Below are 10,328 nucleotides of genomic sequence, written 5' to 3'. Positions count from 1 at the left end.
TGCGAAGGATCTCTGCCCGAGATCCCAGGGAGCTGTGGCCAGTCAGAATAAACGATCCTGGACTAGCCTTTTACTCTCTCAACCATGCCTGCCTTCCTCTCTAGGAGACCAAGATGCCAATGAAAACACGACCCCTGGGCTTTACCAGTTCTGATGAAAGGGCAACTGTACCCCAGCCACAATCAAAACTACTCCAGGACTTCAAAGATGGGTGTGACACCGCTCTGGTCTTCAGCTGGTGGGTTGCTGTTCCATAGGGGTTGTTGGGGAAACCTGTGGCTCTGTTTTTAATCCTATTCCTTGTAGTTTTACCATGTCATGGGAAATCCATCTCCATGTCCAGGCTAAATACAGACAGACAAGGATGGCTCAGTTGTTCTGAAGGCATGGATAGGATTACGATGCACTGCAAAATCAGGAAACCAATGAGAAGATTGTATTGAGAGTAATAAGAAACATAGTTCATCATTATTAGGAGAAGCAGTGGTGAATGTTAGGCTAACGTGTTCCCCTCTCATTTTTGCTTCTTCCTTCATGTGTGAAGGGGGAATGGCAAACCACTGTTTCCCATTTGCAACAAATGAGGGTTTGTGCAAACCACAGTTTGCTCTCAAACCTGGATCCCAAACCATATATGAAGGAAGTGGGGGTGGGGGGAGCCCAGACCTCACCACTGTTCATTCTTGCAATGATAAACAGTGGTTTTCCATAGCATCTGGTTGCACTGAATGCCAAAATGTTCTGAAGCCCATGATATAATGGAACCGCATATATTAAAACACATTCATAAAAAACACCAATGGTGCATATCACATTGACAAACTGAGAGAGCAGTGCACTACAGAAGTGCCAATTTTGGTTCAGCAAACAGATTTTCTAAGAAAACCCACTCCTTGGGGCTAATATAATGGAACTGATTCCATCCTATGGGCTTTTGCGCATAGCTAATAGTAACACGTAGCTTAATCTGCTTGTGTTTGCTGTAGGAAACTCAATCTAACAAGCTCCGTTTTGTCATATTAAAAATAAACCGATGAAACAATTTGTCAAACCCCTAAGGCAAAATGTTCATGAAGCCACTAAGGATTTCGGAGAACTTCTTTTGATCAAATGACCTTTTGCTGGCAATTAATCCTAAAGTAAATAAAATGTTGGTAGAGTTAGAGAGCCCAAGTGATCAGCCAGTGCATAGAGCTGCTTTTTAATTATTATTTTTTGCACAGATGAGGCAACATAACCCATCTGTGACCTTTAAAATGACTCTTAAGCAGATCTTGCCTGTCGTTCCAAATTGTGCGGTCAGCTGGTGATGGGGATGTGATGTTCACAAGGGACCAGGAGCAGACCATCAAAATTGACATCAACCCTCTTAACAGGAATAGCTCCATCTTCATCTTCCAGGAACCTGAGAGAACTAAGGTACGTGCAATGCAAGTTATATTACCAAATCCAAACAAACGAAATAAATGGATGTTGTTTAGTCATTTTGTCGTGTCCGACTCTTCATGACCCCATGGACCAGAGAATGCCAGGCTCTCCTGTCTTCCACTGCCTCCCGCAGTTTGGTCAGACTCATGTTGGTAGCTTCGAGAACACTGTCCAACTATCTCGTCCTCTGTCGTCCCCTTCTCCTTGTGCCCGCCATCTTTCCCAACATCAGGGTCTTTTCCAGGGAGTCTTCTCTTCTCATGAGGTGGCCAAAGTATTGGAGCCTCAGCTTCAGGGTCTGTCCTTCCAGTGAGTACTCAGGGCTGATTTCCTTCAGAATGGATAGGTTTGATCATCTTGCAGTCCATGGGACTCTCAAGAGTCTCCTCCAGCACCATAATGGGAATGGGGAGTAGGTCACAAGGCGACTGATACAGCCAAAATTAAATATGGCAATAGTCTACTACTGATTTCGGAGAGACTAAACTCTTAACTCTCCTAGGGGGGTCTGTGGCCTTGATCCAGCTGTGGACTTTTTTTGAGCAAAAAGCAGCAACTTTGCAAAACATCTGTTCAGCCAGGAAGGGTCAGCAAAGGAAACTGAATCTAACCTGCAACACACACACACACCCGCCCCCGGTCCCTTTTTCTAGAACAGCTTCTTGATGCTACTAGAACAGTCCTCTTGGTAGCTGGCTATGGGTACAGCTTCTCACAGAGTTAGGAATATGCACGTGAAGTGGCTCTCACAAGTGTATGGGGTATCAAAATGCTGACCTTTGGCCGTTTACTTGCTTCTGTACTACATTGTATGCAAGGGGCGGGGAGGTTCCTGAAATATGAACTGGTTCTGTGTTTGATTAAACCAAATGCTAAACAAGATAAGCTGCTTGACATCTGTGATTGAATCTTCCGCCTCTGTAGTTTTCTCTTGCGAAGCAGTCACTGTGTGGAGGGAGTGTTTGTGTATGAGAGAAAGAAGAGGGGGAGAATCGGTTTGGGATTGCAGTCCTTGGGAGGGGAGGTTAACTTCTTACAAAACAGGGACCCCCAAGCTGCCCATTTTCCCCATTGAGGAAGGCACGCCCACCTACAGTTTAAAAAGAAAATCCTAAAATGCAGCAGATCCAACTGTTGATCTCCATGCCTCGTTGAGTTTGGTCCCGATGCACACAGCTGGGCTGCGTTGTGTAATAATGACCCTATCTAAAGCCTACAGAAAACGATGGCGTTGTTCAGCAGTGTGATGGTTAGAAAATGGCTCTTATGTCCTTCCCAACTGCTCATTTAATGCTGTGTGTATCCATATTTCCTCTTCCCACCCACCCACCCAGCCCTTCTGCCTATCTAGTCAAGAGTTCCTTTGACAATCTGGGAGAGTGCTACTCCCTGCAGCACTCGCTTAAATTTTTAACAGATGGCCTGTAATAAGTAAATTGAAAAGTGCAAATAAGGTTAAAACAATTTTTCGTTATTGAATATCATTAACTTCAAGGCTGCCCACTTTAAAATGCTAATTAAGCCTCGCTTTCCCTTTCGCGGGGTCCTGGTGAAGACAAATGGCTGTGGAGTAAATTAATCTTGTTTGCAAAGGACCAGCCCAGGAGAAAATCTGATGAATAGATCTTCATCCCCACCCCCCAAGGTTATGCAAAGCATTTTTGAAATTTTCCACAGCGTGCAGCAGCCCCTGCTAATTAATTTCTTTCCCAAAACTATAAAGGGGGTCAACAAGAGCGTTGCAGACTGAGGAACATGGGTTAAACAGCAAAATGAACCCCTCACCCGCCCCTTGCTCTTGAACGACGTCAGGACCAGGAATTACGTTGCCAGCTAGCGCAATCTAAAGGCAGAGTCTCCCTTGGATGGCCTTCAGGAGATTCGCTGTCCAAGAACCAGGCTATGACTTCATTTCAAGAAACCTGGCTCCAATTCAGTGCTGGTCTCTTTAGGGTCACAAAGGAGGGGAAACACTTTGATGAAGGCACCCGGCTGAAGTCAAGAAGATCCCTATGTTCATCTGTGGGAGTGGAATTGGGGAACCCCTTTTGGGCTGAGGGCCACATTTCCCTGGCGCAAAGCTCTTGACACCCGCTTTTCAATAATGGGCAGGGACAGACACACACAGTCACAAACCCTCAACAGAGGGAGATGGGCACCCACATTCACTCATGTGCACTGCACTTTCCAATGGAAACAGAGGTGCATTTAATCCTGAGTGACTCCGGTCATGTTTAACCTTCTGCATTCTGCGTGGGCGCTTTCTTATGAAGTTGGATACCCAACACCTTTCCTCTGTCCCCACAATTCTAGCAGAAGAATGTAAATACACGGTTGAAGTAGAAGCTCTGCAGCAGCCGTTTAAAACCGTAAATTTCAAAATGTTGTTACATTATGCAAACTGTGTGCATGGTTCGCTTTCTGCATATTTGCAAGGAACACCAGTCTGCCTCTCTGCTGAGACATTCCCCTCTGCTTGTATTTTCCTAAGGCAGATCCTCTTGCAGAGGACGGAGCTGGGCTTGCATGCTTTGAACAGCATTGAAGCCTTGCCCCCTCTCAATTGATGTCCACTGGGGGAGAAGTCCAGGGGCATTGTGGCCCTTGGTCTGCAAAAGGTTTCCCAGCTCTACTTTATGGTCTGTTGGGAAACTTGCAACCTCATGTGTCCATGGAGTCCCATTTCAAAGCAAGTCGCCCCTGGTTGGGTCTGAAAAAACATCTAAGCCAGTAAGAATGTTCACTGGGTCAATAGCAAAAGAGGCACTTTCTGCAAGGATGCTGTATTGATCTGTGTAAACTCAATTATGTTTCTAAAGGAAAGAACTGTAAGCAAAAGGAATGAAGCATCCAGATCTCCTGAGCCAACAGGCATTCTCTGGGCCAAACTAGGCAGAAGGTGTGGGAAACCCATGAATAGGATCCCAATGGTTTGTTTGTTTTTTCTTAGCTCGAAGAAGCACCAGGAGGTGGGAGTGTGACTTAGATTGGAGACATGGTTTAGGCAGCAAGAGGTTGAATTCCTTTGCCATAGGTCATCCTCCCAAGCCAAATCAAATCCCCCACCACTGAATGGTACCTCTATGTTGTGGGATGTAACATCAATGAAGCAGTCAAATACAACACTTCCTGTTTGCCTAGAGTGGATACACAGGGGAATGTTGCTCCAGCCAGGAGGACTTCCTGTCACACCTGGTCTGGAGCATCCTCCCCCTGTGTGTGACCAGGTAGATGGGTGTGACCCTGGCAGACCCTATAAAAGGGCTGGTCACGCAGCCATCTTCCCTTTTTTCACCTTATCCCATCTTGATGCCTTTTGCTGTGTGCTGGCTCTCAGCCAGCAGCACTTGAGATCTTCCCTCACAAAGGATGAACTTTTCTCTGTAACTGTAACTACAAGCTAAAGCCTGCCTTCAGGCCCAATACTGTGAAATGGATGTAAGTAAACCTTTTAAAAGAAGACTGTTGTGTCATGAACATTTACCATGAACAATCCAATCTGGACAAGCCAGACTGGATTGCTTAACTCAAACGGTTCTAATGAATCTATCAACTAGCTTCCTGCTATGTACAAGGGAATATGCTCTGACACTAGCTCACTGGCGTAAGTGAGGTAGGATAATATTTAATCAATACCCACAACATTCCCACAAATGTTAATCAGGAAAACTCAACGGAGGGAAGGATTACTGCCCCCTCCCTCTTTACCAGGGGGAGCCAGATGTTGTTAGACTCTGTGTAAAGCAGCAGTGAAAAAGGTGAATCATTAGGAAAGGGATTGAAAATAAAATTCCCAGCATTATAATCTATGGTGTCTCCGCATTTGGAAAAAGGATTCAGAAGAGCTCAAAAAGGTTTAGGAGAGGGCTAACGCAGCTGGAGCAATTCCCCTATGAGGAAAGGTTGCAATTTTCAGGGCTCTTTAGAGGAAAAGTGAGTAGAGAAATGAAAGAGCTGTGTAAAATTATGCATGGAGTGAAGAAAGTGGATAAAGAATAACTTTGTTCCGTCTCTCATAAGACTAGTCAGGTTGATGGGAGTTGCAGTCCAACACTTCTCAGAAGGTGACAGGTTCCCCACTCAGGGACCAGAAACAACCGAAGCACAAAACCACAGCAATATTAATACCCTGGGAGAACAGTGATGGCATCAAAAAGATGACCCTGTTGGTACCCTGGCAACAGTGCTCCACAAATCGGGGGCTTGCTCTGACAAAGCCTGCTCTAGATTTAACTATAGAGCAGGTGCAGCAAGCCAGAGCCCTCAAGATATTATAGGCTATAATTCCAGTCAGTCCCAGCCACCATATTCAATGGTCAGGGATGGGCAACATTGGCTACCTCTGGGTCAGAGGAATCGAACAGCGCCTTAGGTTGTCAGTTGCTTAGGTGGAAAGGCAATTGCATAATGCTTATACAGAAAATAATAGTGCAATGGTACAGGCAACGATTCTTATTGTGAGATGTCACAATTGTCCCCAAAAGCAGCCTGAATTTCGGATCGCACAGATGAAGTATACAAGAATAGATGTTGCTCCTCCACATGCTCATACGTGGAATCTGCAGCAAAGATGCACAGCCTTTTGAGCCATGGAACCACAGCCACCTTCTTGAAGGAATCTCACCTGGCCAAGCTGCAGGATGGGGGCTTGCGGGCACAATCTGGGTGTCTAGAAGAATCCCAACTAAATCAAGGAGCAAAGCATGATTGACAGAATGCCGTGCAGAAACAGAGATCAAAGGGAGTGGGGGTGAAATGCATGCCACCCTCAATGAATGCCCATCATAAACTGCAGGCATCCTGTGCTATATACAGGCTTAGTAGGGTGCCACCTGGCCAGTGAAAAATATACTGTACCCAGATTATGACCAGATGCTTTTTGACAACCTATGCTTATTCCTCCTGTCCACTGCTGGCCTCGAGCCTAACCCTTAAGAGTAATGGCTTGCAGTGGCGTTGCTTTTTAAGCACCTCCTATATTCGCCACACACATCCACACATAAGCACACACCAAAAATAGTTAAACTGAAGAGGATTCAGCAGAGATCAAATTAGGTGTTGTTGGATCAATGGTGTCTTTTAAAGCATGAGCACTGGGGTCGGTAGCTTCAGTTTGTCAGCACTTTGAAAGCAAATCCCTTCAGAAAGCGCCAACTGGTTTGTTTCCATTTCCATGATAAAAGGGCTTTAGGCAGCAAAGAAAATAATTTTTCATTGTGTCAAGCTTATTGGAGAATCAATAAACGTTTTGCAGATGGATTAGAGGTAGGTCCCAGGGACCATCGTGATGTTAAAGGGAAAGGCTGCAGCTGTAGGCTGTCTAAGTCAACGCTTTGTATTCAAGGTCCAGAAAACTAGAACTAGGAGAAAGGAGAGGCGAAGCGTGCAGCTGAAAGGATGTTAACAGGCAGAAAACGTATTCAAGAACCGCCACGTGAGTTGAAAGCTTTTTCAGAGATCCAAGGGAGAGTCTAGTTCCTCGAATCCCACCTCCACATGATACTCCAGATACATTTATGTTTTTGTCCAAATTCTCAAGAGAGTGGAAGTTTCACATTTTATCATAGCAAGGTTGAGAAAAGACTAGGCAGAGGTATAGGACGGGTGCTGCCAGATGGAGCAGTTGACAATTCCAGGCTAGAAAGTTCTCTGGTTTGACTCTTAATAGAAAGAAGCTCCTAATAGCTTAGTAAATGACTCACAGTTCTGTGACAGAGTAAAGGCATTGCATGTGCAAGTTCCCAGGGACAGGTAGGTAGCCGTGTTGGTCTGAGTCGAAGCAAAATAAAAAAAATTCCTTCAGTAGCACCTTACTGGCCCCAACAACATCCAACATACCATCTCAGGACTATTAAATTGCTCATCTTCTAACATTGTGTATGCCATCAAATGCCAACAGTGCCCTTCAGCTCTCTATATTGGACAAACAGGCCAAACCCTACGCCAAAGGATAAATGGACATAAATCTGACATCAGGAACCACAAGACAGAGAAACCAGTAGGAGAACACGTCAATCTCCCAGGACATTCTATACAAGATCTCAAAGCAGCTGTTTTATTACAGAAAAATTTCAGGAACAGACTGGAAAGAGAAGTTGCTGAATTGCAACTCATTAGCAAGCTTAAAACCATGGAGCCACCTGGGATGAACAAAGACATAGGATTCTTATCTCATTATGCATGATCAAGCTTTTGTTAGCGCCTCAGCCCTTGCTTTTTCCCCGCGGGACCAATTGCAGTCATCAGCAGTCGTTAACAGCCATCTACAGGTTTACCACTCCCATCAGCCCATCACCCACCCTCACCACCCTCTGTATATACATAAGGGTCTGACTCTTCTGTTTCAAGTGTATCTGAAGAAGTGTGCATGCACACGAAAGCTCATACCAAAATAAAAACTTAGTTGGTCTTTAAGGTGCTACTGAAGGAATTTCTTTTAAGTTCCCAGGGTCAATTCCTAGCATTGCCAATTAAAAGGAACTCCAGGGACAAGGCTGCAAGAGAATCCTCTCTCAGACCCAAGAGCCAAGATCTGGTTGGATTACAATTCCTATCATCTCTCCCCATGCATTATATTAGGGGAAACTGCTTGCAAAAATATGTTATGTTAGGGGGGAAATTGCATAAAAATATGTGCATATTAGAGAAGTATGCACAAAAACGCTGGGAAATATCCGTGAGGATTTAAAAAAATATTCCAAACCTTTAAAAAAACAAAACATTTATTCGAAAGTTACAATACATTTTTCAATCAATATATCCCCTCCACAGACACCTCTGTGATGATGGGGGTATTAAAATATCCTGTGCTTCTTCCATAAAAGAGAAAAAGGGTGACCAGATCGTGTCAAAGGTATCTGATGCAGAAATGTGACAACATAGACTTAAGGTTGGGGGGGGTGGGAACTGGGAGAAACCTGAATTGATATCCCTAGTTAGCTTAGGGCTGTCACATGTCCGGATTTTCCTGGTTTAGGGCAACCCTAAGTTAGCTGGCCATATGAATTGGACACCAGGAACTGTCCTGTGCCTTATAACCCATACCTGCCTCTTCACATAAGGTTTGTTTGTTTGCTTGTTTCTTAGGGGATGCAAGATGCCCCATCTGGGTTTTGTGATCATTTCTAAATATTAAAACACACACACACACACACACACACACACACACACACAAACGCCTCACTTTCATTTTCCTTTTTAAAGTATTCACAAAGAATGATGAGAAAACCTAGATGCTATGTAAGTCAAAGAGGGGGAAGTTTGTCCATCCCTAGTGCTGGGTTAGATGAACTAATCATTTGGCCGAGTTAAATGTTGCCTTGCAGTACCCCCCCCCCCTCATCCCACTCCAAAATTATAAGACGATATAACTTTTCACATATTTGAAAAAAAATGCAGTATAAGAAAAGTCTAAAGGATCCTTCCTCACTGAAGCATCATAAATAAGTTTATGGCAGGAAGGCAGAAACCTCTACCATAAAAGCTGTGCAACTATTGCAGTTTATTAGCTGCCCAATGAAACAAGCAACGCTAAAGGCGTTCCTCCTTGAAAGGAAAGAGAAAGGCCATTTAGCATCAGTCTTTAGGAGAGGGGCAAAGTTGGCTCTTAAGTTTTTGTGGGGCAAGTTCATGCCTCACCTCTCTACACTACTTTGAAGCAGAGACGTCTCACCTGGGAAACACATGCCAGAGAGGGAATGGTGGAGTGGCATTTAATCCAGAATTTCCTCTTTCTCCAGAAATAAGCTTCCCTTCTCCATTCCTGAGCTTCCCTTCTCCATTCCTGAGCGGGCCTCTAACCTTGTCCCAGCTCCCAAGACTCATGTTCTGGTTCTTGCTATGAATTCTGTATCAGAAATAACCAAATATTGCACACGGAACAAATGGTGCAAATCAAATTTATTGTTTGCATTTATTTTGCACATGCAATTCAAATTTTTAAAGAATTTAAGTCATTTCTCCTTTTTTATTTGTTTGTGTTGAAAAAGGGAATATAGAAAGACTACATGAAGCCTTGCAGGACTTTACAACCCAGCATCGTAACCTGTGAAACATCTACCCAGCTCCAAGCTGGTTAATGAGGGTATAGCTACAATACAGGGTTACTTTTGCCCACAGAATTGAATTCTTTGAAAAGGATGTGTGAATGCAAAATTCTCAGTGATCTCTTACAAAAATTAAATCAGATTTCCAGGTTCTTTGTGGGTAAAAGCATGGTAACTAATTGGTAGAGTAAGCCATCTGCTTTCATTTAGCACTGCCCAAATGTTTGTCCGAAGCTACAAACTTTGAAAAAAGTGCAGGTGTTCTCAAAGTCCCGGATTTCAGGATTTCAAGGTGAAGCAGCAGGCTTGCTTTTGCTTTTCATGTTTAAAGAAGGTTTTAGACTGATTTTTTTGGTTCTCTCATATGATGCTCCTTTGGCCTATTCAGTACCTGCTGCTCGAGTTCCTTATATCGTTTAAGCAAAGGCTGGTAAACCTAAAATAAAAGAGAAAGAATACATTTTAAAGGGGGCCATTAAAAATATTTTAGTCTTTTAGCCTCATAACCAAAGAAATCAATCTAGTACAAAAGTCCAGGGCTGTTTATGTGCACCTACCATTCTTTGAGTTACCTGTGCGTTCACACATCTGGGCACTGTGGTAAACGGTAGTGAAACTGAGGTAAACAGTGGCAATGAGAAATTAAATTCTAGCCCTTCCTGGCAAATTTAATACAAGCAAATGGCCAGGTCCAGAGGACACCCACATGAGACTTTCTTAAGCAACTCAAATGCGAAATTGATGAGCTTCTAACAAAAATATGTAACCTGACTCCGAGATCAGCCTCCTTATCTGAGCGCCAAGAAAATAAAATAAGAGATCTTTAAAACTCCAAAACCCAGTGTAGCTAATATT

At 43.9% G+C, this 10,328-nt stretch overlaps 1 protein-coding gene across 2 annotated transcripts in view; it reads right to left on the bottom strand.

Annotated features, from left to right (window-relative positions):
• Positions 1-9,310: 9,310 nt before the first annotated feature.
• The window catches only part of XYLB (xylulokinase), a 97,363-nt gene continuing 96,345 nt past the window's right edge, over positions 9,311-10,328 (bottom strand). For both annotated transcript variants that reach the window (XM_035129159.3, XM_088653460.1), the window contains exon 19: positions 9,311-9,909. In XM_035129159.3, coding sequence (XP_034985050.3) covers positions 9,811-9,909 — 99 coding nt within the window. In that variant the 3' untranslated portion in view covers positions 9,311-9,810. The remainder of the gene's footprint in view (positions 9,910-10,328) is intronic.

The sequence above is a fragment of the Zootoca vivipara genome, chromosome 11 (assembly GCF_965207765.1).
Source record: "Zootoca vivipara chromosome 11, rZooViv2.hap1.1, whole genome shotgun sequence".
Classification (NCBI taxonomy): Eukaryota; Metazoa; Chordata; class Lepidosauria; order Squamata; family Lacertidae; genus Zootoca; species Zootoca vivipara.
Note: the sequence above shows the minus strand (reverse complement) of the source record. Positions and strands in the feature narration are given on the sequence as shown.